Below are 20,109 nucleotides of genomic sequence, written 5' to 3'. Positions count from 1 at the left end.
GACGCGCCTCTGCATATCGTACGAATACCTACACGTTCGATACAACAGTCTCCTAAAATATTTGTTATCTGAAGAGCACGTGAAACATTTTAGCTTTTATACGGCCAATAACCTGATACTTCATAAGATTTTTCGCGTTAAGGTTATCGCACACATTTACCTAACTGGAATATACTAGGTGTCAACTGATCGCAGCATGTACGAATTTTACGAGCAGGTAAAGGTATTGGTTCCACTCAGTAGGGAGAGTTTTGCTGTCAGCACGGTGGTGGCGAATTATCAATGCCTTACTCGATATCCTGGGTGAGCGCCAAAAGTGACACACTGTGACGAGTTGCGAGTGTTTTGACTCAGTTTACTTATGGCAAATTGATCTACGCGGTAACAGAACAAATACAGCCTTTGTCGAGCAACGGCGTTTATCGGTTACATTTAACAAGACCTTTTATGTCAAGGCAAACGACAATTTCGTTTTGTTTGGTCTACATAAATGCTCAAAAATCTTTATATGTAAACCGCTCATGTTAAGTTGGTGTCGAGTGGATATGTGAGCGTTAACCTTTAGGTTACTAGATACACTATTCTATTTGCATAAAGGGGTTGAATGTAAACCGAAAAGCACAGAACGAAATCCGATGCCTATATACCGTTATGTTTACTAAGGACTTATTAGATTCGTGAATGTTATAACGTTACCACGCAACGTTTACTCTACTAAACCTGAATGTGGTGTTTTATTCATACTTAGCTTTTACCGCTTTTAGTGCCGTCTACCTAGATTTCATAAGTACACAGGTACATTTATTACAGTTTACCTCGAACGTGACGTGACGATGCCAAAACGTGACGAATTTTTAAGATTACACTCGATTGGGTTATATCCATAGTTTATGATCTTCCCGTACTTGAGCTACTTTTATTATCTTAAAACTCTCTTTATCTGTATTCCTCTATCATCTTTCAGACACCTTAAAACCTAACATACGTACAATATGTAACGTGACGTATGCCTTACTATCTGACGAATTGTAAAAAATAAAATTTTAAACTCTGATTATCGTTTCAGTTCTATTATCTAATTGGGCTAATTGGAATCATCTTTATGAGAAGCAATTGATAATTTTTTTTTATTAGGTGATAAAAGCTGCATTCTGATTAAAACTTGTTAGAAAAAACCTAATCCAATAAATTACATTATAAGTTACAAAGAGCCCAATACTTCATTATTACTTTATAATGACGACCGGTCTGGCCTAGTGGGTAGTGACCCTGCCTACGAAGCTGATGATCCCAGGTTCAAATCCTGGTAAGGGCATGTATTCGTGTGATGAGCATGGATAATTGTTTCTGAGTCATGGGTGTTTTCTATGTATTTAAGTATTTATAAATATTTATATATTATATATATCGTTGTCTAAGTACCCTCAACACAAGCCTTATTGAGCTTACTGTGGGACTTAGTCAATTTGTGTAATAATGTCCTATAATATTTATTTATTTTATTTATTTATTTAATGTACTGTTATTATATCTTTACATTTACCAATATCTATTTTTTATAAACTTTATTATGATAGACAAGATGTTGCCATTCCATGTGACCTGGACCCTAAGTTTTAGTAAAAGGACAAGTATCATCCACTCGGAGTTCTCTTATAAAAAACAGATATTTGATAAACCCGACAACGAGACCTAAAAAGAAAAGTATTATGGACTGTCATTGTAACACGGGTAAGGACCAAATAACAGGATCCTCGATATAAAATATCTTCCTGACAGCTCATACCTCATGTTTTTGAAATTTGAACGTTACTCCTTTCTTCTTAAGATTGCTTTGCCGATAACATCGGTAACAAGATAGCCGAATTCAAAAGTTATAGTTGATATCAAGGGCTTGGAGGTTTATTATTTGAAGACGGTCATACCGTTGTCAGAAAGTCTAATAAGTTGTTATAATCCTCTGCATTTTTGAAGTGAAAGGTTATCGGCGATGTTATGGCAATATCGAGGACACTTCAGATTATAAACGGGGATCATAGAATTGTTTTGCAAGTTTATGTTCCGTTTCAATAAAACTGGTAATATGGGCAGCATTCGATATAATTTTCAAGGATTTAAAGTTCAGATGTCTTCAGTAGGGCTAAGATGGTCGGCTCTTTATCATTTGTCACCATGCCTGACGCGTAACAAGTATGTAAGCGCGAAAGTGACGGGCATAGTGACAAGTGATAAAAATGGAATCATGCTGCCACCGCTGGCCTGAAAACTAACATTCAGTTGTAGCAAATTTAACTTGAAAATAAGTTTAGAATACCTACTCTTAAGTCACTATAGGTATTGAAGGAGTTATAATGTTATATCTATGTTGGAAATATCGGCGTTACCTTACATCTTGGAACAATCTTCTCCGGGTTGTCTAAAAATAGCAATATAATCAATTAACCGAAATGATTTGTAACAGAAAAACACAATAACAACAGATATCTCCCAATACCTTAATAACCCCCTTAACGGAACATAAGTAGGAACAACAACCTCTGCAGGGCAACGTAACTTTTTGGCTCGCACCGATAATGTCCGCCCATAAATTGTGTTACAACAAACAACCCACTATCTATCGCGGGCTCTAGATCGACTTGCGCCTATATAGACGATCTCCCATATAATACGCATACACCTTTCATTAAATAATAAAGAAATCAATTTTGAACAATATCCTAAAACTTGTCGCAGTTCTATCCTAACGTAACCACGTTAGGATAGAACTGCGACCTTTATAGAAACGAAATTCTACTAGAAAAGTGGTTAGGTTACGTTCGAACAGCGATCCTCATGTACCACGTTAGTGGTTTCTGATTTTTTTTTTGTGACAATTAGTTACATGTATGGAGTGCCCCCTTTCAAAATATTTTGAGTACTTAATCCAGTAGCGGTTTACAAAATACACCTATATTTAAAATTTATATGCCCCTTTCAGCACTCTTAATAGTTTATACCCAATTTGGGTATACTTAAACGAGTAAATACTGCTAAATTGAGTAAATGCTGAGTATTTACTCTTGAGTATTTGCTCATTACCCATCTCTAGGCGCGACAGTATTTCGCGGCGAGATAGTCTACTCTACTTTTTTATGTTAATTAAAGAGGGACAGATAGTCTATCTCGCCTCAAGATACTGTCGCGCCAATCATGTCCTAGCCCGGCTGGTAATCAGTTAAATATAAGCCTAACCAACTAAATTAATATGTAATAACTACACATATTTAATAGTCGTACCTCATTAATATTTGTAGTTATTAGTAAGTAGTGAGGAGCGGTTGCGCTATTACGCTAAATTGGTAGGGCGCTAATATGTGACTACGAATCGTTATATATGTTTCGTCTGTTGAGTAAGTAATCTGTATGCGCCTATCAACCATCTTTTCACAGTTTCCACCCCATTTAACTAGTAACTCTAACGTAGCACTGCGGTAATATTATCTCTTAACTGGGATATTTATTTGTCTATGTTTACTTGAGATAAAATATATTAAGGCTATAATGTAGTCTGTGCGACATCGACTTGAATCCATTTATCTTACGAATTAAATAATAAAACAAGAGTTTCTTTAGGTAGCCCCTAGAATTTTGTAATTTTATACACAATTTTTTCTCAGATTTGTATACAATATTTACTCGTGTTATATGATCAATAAACTGTAAGTTTGCGAATATTAATAATTACCACCACTCAATAATTCCTTCATATATTAATGTAATTTCAATCAAAACAATGGTAAATAATAAATAAGACTTGCCGATGTTTTGAGAATTAAGATTCTCTCTTCTTGAAGAAGGCCAGTAACCACCCAAGATGACACTGTCACATAACTCAATATGTATTGACATACAAAAGATTATAAGGCCCCTTCAGGCGGTTTTAGCAACGCAAACGCATCGGCGGCAGCATCGTCTCAAGCAGGGATGTCACGAATATCACATTCTTCACATTCGCGAATGCGAATCCAAATGTCCAGGATGCGAATGTCCGAATGCGAATGGGAATACGAATGTTAGGGAATATGTAGTTGTTATTATCATGCCTAATTAGAAAAAAGCTGTTAGTACATAAAACATATGTTACCTTGGAACGGGATGTTATAAAGTATTGAAAAATGCTAACTACTGGTCAAATCAAAATGCATTACTTGAAAACAGTTTGCGCGCTCTGCCCATACGCGAGTCGACAAGACAGGACACGACCTGCACACATTCGCATTCGCAAAACATTCGCTTCATTTGATGCAAATGCGAATGTCGATGCGAACGTTTAAAATGATGCGAATATGCGTATATTCGAATGCAAATATTCGTCAAACATTTGCTAAAGATAAGATATGGATTAGAATTTAGATATGTTAGTGTGACGTTCCTTCTAACAAAAACGTCACTTATGACACTGCCATATCTAACCCATATCGTATCTTTAGGAAAGGTTTGACGTATGTTAACGTTCGAATCGGGCCTTTACGCATTTATTAGTAGGAATCCTATCACTAATGTCGTTTACGAATTTTACGTAATTTTACGCCAATTTTGGCATGGTACTGTTACTGTTTTAAAAATCTACCGTCAGTAACTTGGCTCGCTAACAATTTCAGAAAAATCGTGACGTTTGTAAGGGACATTGGTGTAGTGACCTTATCTCTGGAGGATTTTAGTGCAATTGGCGCTTATCCCCTTAGTAAATATGCCTATGACGATGCATATAATACGATAATAATTAATAACGATGCGGTGGAAATGTGTTGTAAAGTAACTGCGGCCTCTCGGTCCTCTCCGGCGGCGTTACATACATTTTTATTACGGCTCGAATTGATTTTTTTGATGTATTGTAGAACATCAACGTCTCTTAAAGTAACATTTAAAATTCATTAATATTTACGACTCTTATATACCTATTACGAGTTTCGTTACTTTATGACTTTGATGCATAATTTATGGTCGATTCCGTATTAAAATATGTTCATCATATTGCTGAATGACAGACTATATATATGACAAAAGAGGCAATTGAAAGTCATTAAATATATTAAAATAAATGACAATTGACATTATTACAATACAAGGTTTTTTTTTATTACATTAAAAGTTAACTTAGGTTGTTTATCATCAGGGTGCGTACTGCGTAGTCAACGCCAATCGTTTACGCCCCGTAGCACGCAACGCAACTGCCACTGCCACACTAATATGGAAGTGATAAAGAGACACAAAGCGTTTCGTCGTAGCGCAAGCGATTGTTACCTTGGCTAAGCAGTAAGCACCCTGGTCTAAGATGGCCGCGCTTTATTTACCGCGGAGTCACTTTCTGACAAGTAGGTACAGTCAGCATCAAAAGCAACGGAGCAGACTACGAGTCAAAACTATCTACCATTCTCTAATAGTTGAACAAAAAGAGATATGTCTCTATATGTAGAGAAATTAGTCTGTGACAAATGCTTTTGAACACGTGACGTAGAAATATGTCTTTATTTGGAAGAGTACTCCAGGGTGGCAGATACTTTTGGTGCGTTGTTTTATCCACTACTATTAATGCTGACTGTACATACAGTCTATTAGTTTAGCACCTTTGTATACAAATTACTATGCAATGACTGGTAAATATCAAATGATATTTCGTACATAAGTTCCGAAAAACTCATTGGTACATACGAGCCGAGGTTTGAACCCGCGACCTCCGGATTGAAAGTCGCACGCTCTAACCGCTAGGCCACCAGCGCTTTATTGAAAAAATTGTGTAACAATGTCCTTTAATATTTATTTATTTATAATATGTATTTGCGATCTCGCCTGTACATAGCGAACTACTCGTACATACATAACTACGCGAACTAATGATAAAAAATAATTTGGTAACGATTGTACAATTGATGTTGTGACTGTTGACAAGAAAAGTATTTAAAGACATCTTGAAACAAATCAACTAGCTAATCTAACATCAGTTTGAACGTTTAACTTCCCTATGATCATAGATAATAGCACGTTTACATATAAACACACAATAATAAGCGGTGTCATTACACTCTGGCCTCGAACGCCGAAAGCTATCATCCGATTGATGAGATAATAGCAACTTGATCGAGATTCTAATGCCACAGCTATGGTTCCATACTTGAACAGTATTTTAACTCGTGCCAATCGATTCGCGGTTCACTATTCATTTATTTCAAACATATTTACATGACATTACAGTCGCAACTAATGCATCATGAAACTATATAAATTAACAGATTAAAACTACACAACAACAGTTGACGGCCTAGTATCCATCATCTCACAGAATCTCAGGCACACACTTCTTATAGCCGCCCATCGCCACGCAATCAAGTCGCAATCCGGTGGTAATGTCAAGAGCGCATTCAATTGTGAGAGAAAGCAGGAGTGTTGAATTCATGCGCGACACGGTGCGCGCCGTCGGCACCGCCAACAGATCGCGTTACCGCTCCGTGCGTGGTCTTAATGTAATCCTAGGAACGTCCGGTACATGCAGTCGACTCACCAGTTACCTACAACGTATACAGTAACCTACAAATTAGCAAATCTATAGGCACGGTACATACAATCCGTAGAGTTATTTAAACTAATGATTGAAAGTATTTTCAAGTCAACCAGCTATGTAGTTGATGCCAGACAGCGTAATATAAAAGGATAATGATAAGCGTATTAGGTATAAAGTAAAAGAAAAAAAGGAAAAGAAAAAGAAGAAGGGCAAAAGCTAGTTGTACACCTTGGTAAGTTATCCTTGTTAAGTACCTAAGAACTGTCGCGTTAGAGACGACCCGAAGTCAACTGGCCAAGTCTCGACTAAGGTAAGAGTAGCATACTCCGAGCTAGCCCAGCAACCTTTATTATTTGAGATAAGAGATCGTTACCGATTAAAGCGCGACTTGTAAATAACTATAATGATAATGATTATGCGTAGTGTGTACGGTCAAGGAATTTGATTTCAGTATTGATTTCAGACCTTGTCATAGTAATAATAGTATCAGTCCCGTAGCGACCGACTTTCATATTGATCATCACTGTGACAAGGCACTAAATGGTACTCAAATTAAATTCTTTGACACTACCTATCTACAAAATATCAGTGATAATGATAATGAATTAAATGACACATTTGATTTTATCAACAAAATACCTAGTGCTAAATATAATTATCATTGATAAATAATAATCATTAACGATATGAGATTTTAACTTTGAATCTCACAATGACGTAAACAACTATAGAATAACAAAAATATCCACAGCTAACGTTTGTATTTAAATTACTTGGATTCCTTAAGCATAAAGTTACCAATAGATCGAAGTAGCAATTCGTTTAATCCTAAAGAGTTAGATTAGTTTTACTTACACCTTATAAAAAAAAACAAATAGAGCAGATAGATAAGTCACTACTTATCTTGTACGTGTAACAATTATCGACAGCATTAATTGTATAATTTATATCGCAACAATTAGTTATATTTCATGATAACTGATCAACAATCATAACATCAGAACCAATTGAAAGGGAAAGTCGTGTGAAATAAATATACAATGGCAGAAGCGGTGGAACAATTGCAGATATTTCTTCAAAATATCGCCAAAAAAGAGAATTATCTACACAGTAAGATTGACATCAAACCAATCTCTTCTGAAGGAGCCAACTACACCGCAGATTTATACCTAGTCACAATTTCAGAACCTCTAAAGCCGGATATACATATTTTTGCTAAAACCGCCAGTTTAAATGAGGATGCAAGAAAAAACAATGAATTTCTATCCAGAGTATACGAAACAGAAGCACTTTTTTACTCTGAATTGGCCGTAAACTTTGAAAGACTTTACAATAAGTGCCAAGTACCTATAGAAAACAGGTTGTATATACCCAAATATTACGGGCATTTATTAGTCCCTTACCAGGAGATTCTAGTTCTGGAAAATCTTGAGGCAAAAGGATTTAAGAGTTTTGATAGAATGAAAACTTTCAATTGGGATTATGCATCAACTGCTGTTACGCAGATGGCTAAATTTCATGCTCTTGGATTAGCATTGCGTAATGAAAATCCTCATGAGTACACAAGATTAGTCAGCAATTTTAAATTTGATGTATCCGAGAACCAAGAGATGATGAACTCGCTTTTAAAATTGGCCATTGAGAATGGATGTGAAGGCTTGAAGAGTGATCATAAAGAACGACTGCAAAAGTATTTCGCCTCAACGGAGAATATAGCGACGTTGATAACAACGATGACGAAAGACGAAACATTTTTGATTCATGGAGATTTTAGACCAAGCAATTTGATGCACAGGCGTCGCAACGGAAAGCTGGAAATAGTCCCTATAGACTACCAAACCCTGGGACGTGGCAACCCAGTAGGTGACCTGATGCATTTAGTATTCTCTGGCTCTGATGAGGAGTTCCGTCGTCTCCACTACCAACGGCTCATGGATAACTATTTCACGCAGCTGACCTTGGCGTTGCAGCAACTTAATGTGGATGTAGAGAAGATGTATCCTAGGGAAACCTTTGATGCAGACCTGATTAAGTTCAGACCCGTGGGTCTGTACATGAGTCTGATAATGGCGGGCGTGGTAACAGTGGCCCCAGAAGAAGCGCCCAAGCTGGATGGAGACCTAACCACATTGCATGTCAAGCCCAACCAACTCGCTTTGGATCGCATAAATGGTATCGTTAAAGACTACGTTCGATGGGGAGTTTTGTAACGAATTCTAAATAAATTTAATGGGGATTTAAGGCAAAAGAAAATTAAGGATAGTTACAATTAGGTTTTTCTGCTTCTGTAGATTTCTAATTTCAAATCTCTGGCCTAAAGTTGGTAATGACTTTAGATTACTAGAAGTTTCATCTGGTTGCTGGAGTAATTTTAAATCAATATCAATACGTTCAATTTTTTTATTGAAATAGGTTTTGCCAACATTCTTATAGTAACTTTGGAATTTAGGACAATGTGGCATTAAGAATGTCGAGTTATGATTTTTTTTAATAATCTGCTTTTATTTCTGCAATTGCGGTTTTTGAATGAAATTGATTTTTTGTTTCTGCTCCATACATTTAAAAAAAAAACATAACTCTACACTCTGAATGCCAAATTGTCCCAAATTCAAAACGCCGGATTTCAGTCGACAGTGCGACGTCGTGTCGTAAAAGTCTACGACATTAACCGTAAAACACGAAGTCGTGGTACGATGCACGGCACGACATCGTGTGGTCAAAACCAACGTCCGCCGGCCAGTATCAGTAATTCTTCAATACTTGGTACTTATACTTATTCCAAAGAAAATAATGAAACTTTTTGGTATCACTTTTCAGGACACTATACCCCTCCTTTGTCCCTCCCCTTGATGTGATTTCCATCATTCATGAATCATGATACAAATAAATGGATGGACCCAGTATTTTCTGTGTTTCTCTCTTCTTTCTGCGTATATTTGCGTCTCCGCGGTATATAAGTAGAAAAGTCAAGCTACTGCAAAATATTTATATCGTATATGATTTGCGCCCAGTACCTACATCCGTCACGATCTAACGTGAGGTTTTTTGCTTGAAATCTTTTATATCTAATTTTAAGGTGCGCGTTCTTAATAGGAGCAAATTGATTTTAGAAGTGTTCAAGTGTTCCAATTTTTATTGAAATATTTATTGGCTATGATTTTTAAACATCCGCGGTACCGCGCAAAACTTTGCGAACTAAATTAATTAAATCGTGTATCGAGTACCACAACACACATGACCACATGACGAGAAAAGTCTTAGAGATGAGCGAGCCACTCCGAGGTCACGGCAGACCCAAACTTACATGGAAGGGGCTCGTAAACAGAGACATGAAGAATGTCCAAATATCGACGCAGACGACCCAGGATAGATTTTCTTGGAGACGACGTATTAGCAGAGCCGACCCCAAGTAGATGGGATTAAGGCTAGGGAGAAGAAGAAGAGTGTATCGAGTACCATAGAATAGCACAAGTTATCTTCAAATAACACGGATAGAACAAACAATCCAATTTTTTGCAGTTTTCGTAAAATGATGTTAATATTTCCAACCGCTATTTTACCTTTCTCTTAACCCACTTCAACTTAAGCAGACATACGATTAGGTTTCTATTGCAAAAAGTAAATTTACTTTATGACTTAGCTAATGACAAAAAACATCTTCATTGTGAGTGGGAGTTTAATAGTTTTTCTTAGCCTAATAACTTGCTACGGGACGTAAGCGCCAATCGCCATAAGGTACTAAAGGTACCCGTGGGATGTCACAATTAGGTATTTGTAAATATTCGTATTTAGTACATACAAAAATAAAGTTGTACTTACAGGTATCGGCAATAATTTCCCGAAAATAGCTGAGAGCAATTTATTGCAAAAGTCTACGTTTTGATCGAACTCATTTCTATTATGTAAAAGATTAAATCAATAAATAACTGTTTAAATATCACCTTGATTTTGAAACGTGAATTGATATTTGAAAAATCTGGGTTAAATGTTGTAATTGACAATTAAACATTTTTAAAACAATCGATGTAGGTAATTTTACGTTTTAAAATAACCTCAATCAAGCAAACGGTAATGTGCACCCTGGACTCCTGGAAGGCTGGTTATAATTGCGTCCCCAGGACGGCATTATATTCTAATCACTTTTGTCGCGTGCATTAAACGACAAGCTACCAAAATGTGTACAACATATTGGTAGCTTATTAAAAAGTACATTTACAAACTTGTACCTAGAATACTACGAACGTTGTTTCGCTGAGACACAACTAGGGTTCCATTATCCACTAATTTCCTGGTATTTACGCGTGACACACACACATTGACAGTTACCTTATTTCTATGCCCTCATCCACCAATCTGCCGTCCGTCAGTCAGATCGAGAAGTCAGTGCAGTGAATTGATCGAAGAAAAAAAATGATATCAGCATACGTGGTTGAATGTTGCATAAATCATAGCGATCGAAAGAATAAAAGAAAAGAAATAACTTTTCAGATAAATGATTTATCACGTTATCGTATGTAAAATGCGTTATTAACCGTTGTTTAAAAATTATGACACTAGATGTCACGAGTGTCGCGACTGACGAAAAGTACAAGTTACAACTTTTTTTTATTTAGAAACAGTCTTATAATATATATTTTGGACCCGGGTACGTCCTTATGGACCCGGGTACGTCCTTAAACTACGTCCAAAAGAGAGGTATGGGCATTGTGAATGTCATCTGACTTTGTGTGGTAGGGCACAGCCAGTGGATGTCATTCCAGATCTAGAGCAGAGCCCAACTGGGGAAGTACCTCCACCTTACAGAAAACAGCAGCCAAATAACACTAGACCCTACTCATAGTGTTGTGTTCCTGCCGGTGAGTAAGGTTGCCAGAGCTCATCGAGGGGGGGCGGGTTTAGGGTCGGCAACGCGTATGTAACTCCTCTGGAGTTGCAGGCGTACATAGGCTACGGAGACTGCTTACCTTCAGGCGGGCCGTATGCTTGTTTGCCACCGACGTAGTATAAAAATATATATATATATAATCAGCAGAAGGAGTTGCAAATAGAGTTCCGGTTAATCCGGTTATGATATTGGCTGAAAATTGTTGAGCATTAGACTTTTATTTTGTCGCGACATCTATTGTCAAGTAGCAGTACTTACTGATAAATCCGCTAATTGACGCTAAATGTCGACTACTAAAATTATAAGCGTTTTGGCAAGAAAACTGATGTATGGAGTGAGCACTCTATGCTTACTTTTTTTTAATACTACGTCGGTGGCAAACAAGCATACGGCCCGCCTGATGGTAAGCAGTCTCCGTAGCCTATGTACGCCTGCAACTCCAGAGGAGTTACATGCGCGTTGCCGAACCTAAACCCGCCCCTCGTTGAGATCTGGCAACCTTACTCACCGGCAGGAACACAACACTATTAGTAGGGTCTAGTGTTATTTGGCTGCTGTTTTCTGTAAGGTGGAGATACTTCCCCAGTTGGGCTCTGCTCTAGACCTGGAATGACATCCACTGGCTGTGCCCTACCACACAAAGCGAGATGACATTCACAATGCATCAATGATCTTCTATCAGTCAGAAGGTTGTTTATCTTGAATTCAACACTTAAGAAGCACAAATTATTATCATACAATCCTGCATACAAAAGTAAAAGAACAATTGTAAACGTAGCTATGACCACACACAAACGTACATACTTTGCGAGATCGCAGTTCAATGCAAAGTCTTCATACCTTTATAACATAATTAACAGGGAACTTGGCATACATTCAAAACCATACTACGAGTGTAAATAGCTCATCGCAAAGTGGCTAAAAACAAAATCCTATGAGGATACGGAGGATATATATGTTACGACCGCCATACTAGGAAGCACCCACACATACACACACACAAACACACACACACGCACGCACGCACGCACGCACGCACGCACGAACACACGAACACACACACACACACACACACACACACACACACACACTTAGATAAGCTAGTATAATAGTTTTAATATTTACTTACACGTACGTCCAAGCATGTCCTACTTATGTATGTAATACCTAAGTTAATTAATCTAAAAAAGCTTTGAAGTAACTACTAAAGTATGTAACTTTCATAAACCTAAGGGAAGAGCCGTGCCTCCCAACACAGGTATTCCTTGGCTTACTGGGAGGCCCCATCCCCTGCATCATAACTATTTACGCTTTTATGAAATAAAGAATTTTGTATGCCCATAGCTCTCTTTTGGACGTAGTTTAAGGACGTATCCGGGTCCATTTACTTACTCCGGTTACTTATTTCTCTATGGTACAGTAAAAATAACAAAATAAACAACCAATTGTCACCTAAACCTACCTACTTATTCTTTGCAAATAAATACTTAGTTACTATAATAATAAAACAAATACGCAACGTTTAATATATACGGCTAAGTCTAGGGAGTTCATAGTATCGGACTTCGCTCGCTTCGTTTAATTCGCTTTTCTCCGTAGACGAAATTACAGAGAGCTCCCGAGGGACCCGGCCTTGGGCACGAGATTTCCGCTTCCGAGATTTTCTATGATATTTTATGATAGTATTCTAGGTAAGAGCAAAATAGTTCTAAGAATATAAATATTACGCGTAATACGTAGAGCTTTAAAATGATAGTCGTTAATACTACTTATTTTGTAAAATATATATACACCGTGTTTTTATTGAATTCCGTGAACTCCGGGGTATGTGTAATTACTTTGAAGGAAACTAAATGAAAAATATTTTATTATTTATATATTTTTTTTCCTTTTCGATTCCTTAAGTATAAAGTTACCAATAGGTCGAAGTAGCAATTCGTTTAATCCTAAAGAATTAGATTAGTTTTACTTACACCTTATGAAAAAAAAACAGAAATAAGGCAGATAGATAAGTCACTACTTATCTTGTATGTGTAATCATTATCGACAGCGTTGATTGTATAATTTATATCGCAACAAATAATTATACTTCATGATAACTGATCAACAATCATAACATCAGAACCAATTGAACGGGAAAGTCGTGTGAAATAAATATACAATGGCAGAAGCGGTGGAACAATTGCAGATATTTCTTCAAAATATCGCCAAAAAAGAGAATTACCTACTCAGTAAAATCGACATCAAACCAATCTCTTCTGGAGGAGCCAACTACACCGCAGATTTATACCTGATCACAATTTCAGAACCTTTAAAGCCGGATATACATATTTTTGCTAAAACCGCCAATTTAAATGAGGATGCAAGAAAAACCAATGAATTTCTATCCAGAGTATACGAAATAGAAGCTCTTTTTTACTCTGAATTTGCCGTAAACTTTGAAAGACTTTACAATAAGTGCCAAGTACCTATAGAAAACAGGTTGTATATACCCAAATATTACGGGCATTTATTAGTCCCTTACCAGGAGATTCTAGTTTTGGAAAATCTTGAGGCAAAAGGATATAATAGTTTCGATAGAATGAAAACTTTCAATTGGGACTATGCATCAACTGCTGTTACGCAGTTGGCTAAATTTCATGCTCTTGGACTAGCATTGCGTGATGAGAATCCTCATGAGTTCACAAGATTAGTGAGTAATTTTCAATTTGATGTATCCGAGAACCGAGAGATGATGAATTCTTTTTTAAAATTGGCCGTTAAGAATGCATGTGAAGGCTTGAAGAGTGATCATAAGGAACGACTCCAAAAGTATTTTGCCTCACCGGAGAATATAGCAACGCTGATAACAACGATGACGAAAGACCAAATTTTTTTGGTTCATGGAGATTTTAGACCAAGCAATTTGATGCACAGGCGTCGCAACGGAAAGCTGGAGATAGTCCCTATAGACTACCAAACCCTGAGACGTGGAAACCCAGTAGGCGACCTGATGCATTTAGTCTTCTCTGGCTCTGATGAGGAGTTCCGTCGTCTCCACTACCAACGGCTTATGGATCACTATTTCACGCAGCTGACCTTGGCATTGCAGCAGCTTAATGTGGATGTAGAGAAGATATATCCTAGAGAAAGCTTTGATGCAGACCTGATTAAGTTCAGACCCGTGGGTCTGTACATGGGTATAATAATGGCGGGGTTGGTAACAGTGACCTCAGAAGAAGCACCCAAGCTGGATGGAGACCTAACCACATTGCAGACCAAGCCCAACCAGCTCGCTTTGGAGCGCATAAATGGGGTCGTTAAAGACTACGTTCGATGGGGAGTTTTGTAAAGAACGCTAAATAAATTTAATGGGGATTTAAGCTATAAGAAAATTAAGGATAATTACAAGTTAATATTAAGCAGGAACAAAAATTAATTTCTTTCAAAAACCGCCAAACAAACCGTAATATCATCGCATTCATTCTGTTATTTTAGAAGTTACAGGGGGGGGGGGGGACACAAATTTTTTCACTTTGGAAGTGTCTCTCGCGCAAACTATTCAGCTTAGAAAAAAATGATATTAGAAACCTCAATATCATTTTTAAAGACCTATCTATAGATACTCCACACGTATGGGTTTGATGAAAAAAAAATTTTTGAGTTTCAGTTCTAAGTATGGGGAACCCCCAAAATTTATTGTTTTTTTTTTTTCTATTTTTGTGTAAACATCCTAATGCGGTTCATAGAATACATCTACTTACCAAGTTTGAACAGTATAGCTCTTATAGTTTCGGAAAAAAGTGGCGGTGACATAATCGGACAGACAGACGGATATGACGAATCTATAAGGGTTCCGTTTTTTGCCATTTTTGCTACGGAACCCTAAAAACCGCACTTATGACGGAAATATGTTATATGCTAAAAATCACAAATAATTCGTTGTATAATCATCTGCGAGGATATTACGGTTTGTTTTGCGATTTTTGAAAGAAATTGATTTTTTGTTTCTGCTCCATACATTTTTTTTTTGAAAAAAAAACATAACTCGACACTCTGTATGCCAAATTGTACCAAATTCAAAAGTTACCATACAATGCTGGGAAAAATCTATTCCAATAAAGCCGAATTTCAGCCTACAGTGCGACGTCGTCGTGACACGTTGCGACGTCGTGTCGTGGTATTCTACAACAAAAGCCGTAAAACGGCTTCGTATCGTAGTACGATGCACGGCACGACAAAACCAACGTCCGCCGGCCAATATTTAACCGGGTAATTCTTCAAAGCTTGGTACTTATTCCAAAGAAATCATAAAACTTTTTCGTAAGTATTACTTTTTTTTTACTATGCTACGGCACTATACTTCCCCTTGATGTGATTTCCATCATTCATGAATCATAATGCAAATAAATGGATGGACCCTGTATTTTCTGTGTTTCTCTCTTCTTTCTGCGGATCTTTGCTTCCCGACGGCATAGAAAAGTCAAGCTACTGCAAGATATTTATATCGTATATGATTTGCGCCCGGTACCTACATACATCCGTCACGATCTGTAACGTGAGGTTTTTTACTTGAAAGTTATTTATATCTGATTTTAAGGTTTGCGTTGTTAATAGGAGTAAATTGATTTTATAAAGTGATCCAACTTCGAAATATTTATTGGTTAGATATGTAAGCAATGTAAGCATCCGCAAATAAATACTTAGTAACTATAAAACAAATATGCAACGTTCAATATATACGGCTAAGTCTAGGGAGTTCATAGTATCGGACTTCGCTCGGCTCGTTTAATTCGCTTTTCTCCGTAGATGAAATTACAGAGAGCTCCCGAGGGACCCGGCCTTGGGCACGAGATTTCCGCTTCCGAGATTTTCTATGATCTTTTATGATAGTATTCTAGGTAAGAGCAATATAGTTCTAAGAATATAAATATTACGCGTAATACGTAGAGCTTATTAAAATTATAGTCGTTAATACTATTTATTTTGTAAAAGATATATACACCGTGTATTGAATTCCGAGAACTCCGAGGTATGGGTAATTACTTTTAAGGAAACTAAATACTATAAGTAGTTAATTTAAAAAAATTAAAAAATTATATATATTTTTATTTTATATAAAAAGTAATTAAATGTTGCATATAGCGTTGTTGTAACACGGGCATTAGATTTAATTCAACCAAACAATTGAAAACTGTTACATATCCATGTCATTACGAAAATCAATCGTCGGATAGTATTTACGTTTAGTAGCAAATACACAATCGTACTAAACACTAATGAATATGTAAACAGGTCCTAAGGCAAGTGTATACGCTTGTAAGGGCCTTATAAGATAAAAATAAATTATTGATTATCTTCGAAATGGAGTTACATAATTAGAATACTGGTGTCTTTGACAAAGTTACTTAATTTAACCTTAGAAATGCACCCCTGAAATTAACGAAAAAAAACACGGTATATATATATATATATATATATATATATATATATATATTACGCACGGCACGCCTAGTTAGGAAACGAAACATTTTAACTTTAACAAAAACAAACAACTCTTAAAATCAACCGAACCATTTTTGCAGTATTAATATAAAGACCGCAAATTATGTCATATCTTCTGCTTCCTTTATTGTCAAGTAAGTATGTATGAAAATGCTTTAATGAATACAGCCTTATAATGCGGGGTAATCAGGCAGGAATTATTATCATAGCTACACCTAGAAAATAGTCAACAAAACACATTATATGCAAATCGTCCGTTGTTACAGCGTAATTGACCATTTACATAGTTGCGACCGCCGATCAGGTGTTTCGTATGCAATTGTTGTACCTAGCTACTGTGAGGGCAGTTTAGCCACCTGAGTCGTAGTTTATAAGCTACAAGCTACAGTTTCTGCACTTTTAAGCATGATTCACGCTAGGACGGCCCGGGTAGGTGCCGGGGCTTCCGATGTTTCGTTTTATATGACAGTTAATCGGTGACCACGCTTCTATAGAAAACTGAAGTGTCGGACGCCTTGCTCCGTCCTTGTGTGAGTAATACTTTAACCGACGATTTGATTCGATTTACACAGAATAACTAAGCTAACATCAATTAAATGTCTTTGGTTGTTTTTGAACGAATCATTTCATTATTATTTAATGCAAATGCATTACTTAATCGCGTAAAATTAAGTTTTAAATTTATCTCCGACGTTTGGAAGACGGCGTTGTCGCCGTGGTCTTGGAGAAGACTAATTAATTTAATGTCCAAGGGAGTCAAGATTATAAAAAAAAAATATAGATTTGACTTATGATGAAAAAACAAAGAAATAATTAATTTCAACGACAAAAGACTCTATAGTTTTATAAATTTGACCTAACTTCCTGAAGTTTAATTTCAGTTCGCTATAGAAATCTAGTCTGAGTGAGCCACGTCATTCGTGTCACATTATTGTCATTCAATTTCAATAATGTGGCACGAATTGTACAACGGCCATAAACCAGGAGCCGTGTAGAGATGTGACTCTGCCGATCTTTTGATACCTAATATTGCCGATGATGATGTTCTTGAACTTTCCTAGCAGTTGGTATGGTTGTGTGATTTAAATGAAAGTTGATGCAATGTGAGTGTTTAATATACATCCAATAATACAACTTTTTGCAATGTATAATGTTATTTTATTTGAATCCAAAACATGATAGCAATACAGCGGTGGCAGCATGGTTCAATTTTTATCACCTGTTACTTTGCCCGTCACTTTCGCGCTTACATACTTGTTAGAACGTGACAGGCATGGTGACAAATGATAAAGAGCCGACCATCTTAGCCCTACTGGATGGTAGCCGAGCTTACGGCTGTTTATAACTCGCCACTCGTTTTCCGGTATATTTTTTTCCCTAGAATACACGATATTAAAAATCAGAGCAATGCGACACTTAAAAAAAAAACAATAATAAGTGGGTTAAATTTTTGAGTGAAATATAGTTCATAACAACAAATAATACAAATTAGTAAAGCAGACTATCTCGACACATTTTAAACCATCGATACTAGATAAAACAAAAATATTACGTTGCTAATCCGCGAAAAGATAACGTGATAGTCAATCAGATCTAACCGGTTATACTTACTTGCGTATTTTTTCATGCAATTAATGTTCCCACCCTCCCACCGCAAAATTAAATACGCAAATAAATATAACAGCCTACCACCAAAAGTACAAAACTCGACACGTGTTTCACCTCTCCTCAGGAGATGCTGGAGATGTTGACGGTTTGATATTCAGTTATCGGATGTATATTTATTTGCGTATATATTTTTGCGGTGGGAGGGTGGGAACATTAATTGCATGTAAAAATACGCAAGTAAGTAAAGCGGGTTAGCACTGATTAACTAGTACGTTATCTTTTCGCGGATTAGCAAAGTAATATTTTTGTTATAATTAGTATGGATTTCTGCAAAGTAACGCCTGATTCTATTCATTGTTGATACCTACTAGAGTTAGACCAAGATAAATCTGCAAGGATTTTGATAGCGCGTGCAGATGGAAGTGTTATTTGTACGTCATATAATTTCATAGAAGTTTGACGTTTAACATAACATTTGCACTGCATCTGCTATCAAAATCGCTGCAGGCTTATCTTGGTCTAACTCTATTGTATTGTCTAATAGTACATAGGAATATAGTAGGAACTTCAAAGCAATTTTCGGCAACGTTATCAACGACCTACTAATACCGACAATATTCCTGAAAACGGCACATCACTACGTCTAGTGTTACAGGAAACTACCTGCCAACTATAACATTTTATTATCATATTTTTACACTCAGACAATTATGACGCTGTCTCAGAGTTGAGGCGATATATTACCGAGAGGATTAATTACAGGGCTCGGCCATTAACGTCACTTTTATTGCACACATATCATTCGCACAATTACGCAACCGGTCGGTCCTTATTAAAAGTTAAAGTGGGCACTCGCCTATATATATTAGCCATATGCCAAAGAATGGAAGAGCTTCTCAATTCATACGGTATTTTTGTCACTTATAACAGCCTTCTTGAGCTTACCGTGGGGCTTAGTCAGTCTGTGTAACAGCGCGGCTTACGTGGGCGATGACTCGCGAATGCGACGCGGCGCGGCGCGGCGGCCCAACGCCATTCGGAGATCGCCCACGTAGGACACTTCTATGGGTATCAAAGGATTGAATTCACCCGCGCCGCGCCGCGCCGCTTCGCGTTCGCGAGTTATTCGCTCAGGTAAGACACTGCCTAAGAATGTCTTATTATGTCTTATAATAATAACAAATGCCGCAGGAAATCCGAAATAATAAAATATAAACGTTGATAAATGATAAAACAACAAACATCTTGAAAAGATTCTGTGTAAGTAAACTTTCCCTATACAAAAACTGAGATATATACAAAAACCTTCAAATAATTCTAGCTATTATTTTATTGTGATTATTCTTCTATGTTTTTGGCAATATTTATTTGCTTCCGGCTATCTGGTTAACTGAAAATGTCATTAAGAAACATTAAGAATATTCAAATCATGTGTGATTAATTTTTGATGTGACTCCATATATGTTTAATTACCTAATTGGTTTTAATTAGGTACCGAAAAATATTGAATCCAATCAGCGAAAGTCAGTTGTCGTACGAATTTAATGTAGTATTTATCAACCGTTACCAAAATCGACATTTACCGATGTCTTAT

General features: G+C 36.8%; 3 protein-coding genes across 6 annotated transcripts in view; 2 read left to right on the top strand and 1 right to left on the bottom strand.

The window, feature by feature from the left end:
• Positions 1-20,109, bottom strand: part of LOC133522938 (monocarboxylate transporter 10-like) — a 231,998-nt gene that overhangs the window by 57,297 nt on the left and 154,592 nt on the right. The window lies entirely within an intron of this gene.
• LOC133522917 (uncharacterized) lies at positions 6,915-9,441 on the top strand. Its single transcript, XM_061858398.1, has one exon. It carries the CDS (start codon positions 7,579-7,581, stop codon positions 8,746-8,748), a length of 1,170 nt encoding a protein of 389 aa, XP_061714382.1. The 5' UTR covers positions 6,915-7,578; the 3' UTR covers positions 8,749-9,441.
• LOC133522549 (uncharacterized) lies at positions 12,976-14,877 on the top strand. The gene has a single exon (XM_061857905.1). The coding sequence runs from the start codon at positions 13,585-13,587 to the stop codon at positions 14,752-14,754; it is 1,170 nt and encodes a 389-aa protein (XP_061713889.1). The 5' UTR covers positions 12,976-13,584; the 3' UTR covers positions 14,755-14,877.

This window comes from Cydia pomonella, chromosome 11, assembly GCF_033807575.1.
Source record: "Cydia pomonella isolate Wapato2018A chromosome 11, ilCydPomo1, whole genome shotgun sequence".
In the NCBI taxonomy this organism is placed as follows: Eukaryota; Metazoa; Arthropoda; class Insecta; order Lepidoptera; family Tortricidae; genus Cydia; species Cydia pomonella.
This window is presented reverse-complemented; position numbering and strand designations above follow the sequence as displayed.

What these genes read in the sequence shown, in the direction of transcription:
- LOC133522549 (XM_061857905.1), top strand. Translation starts at nt 13,585, where the DNA reads ATGGCAGAAGCGGTGGAACAATTGCAGATATTTCTTCAAAATATCGCC.
- LOC133522917 (XM_061858398.1), top strand. Translation starts at nt 7,579, where the DNA reads ATGGCAGAAGCGGTGGAACAATTGCAGATATTTCTTCAAAATATCGCC.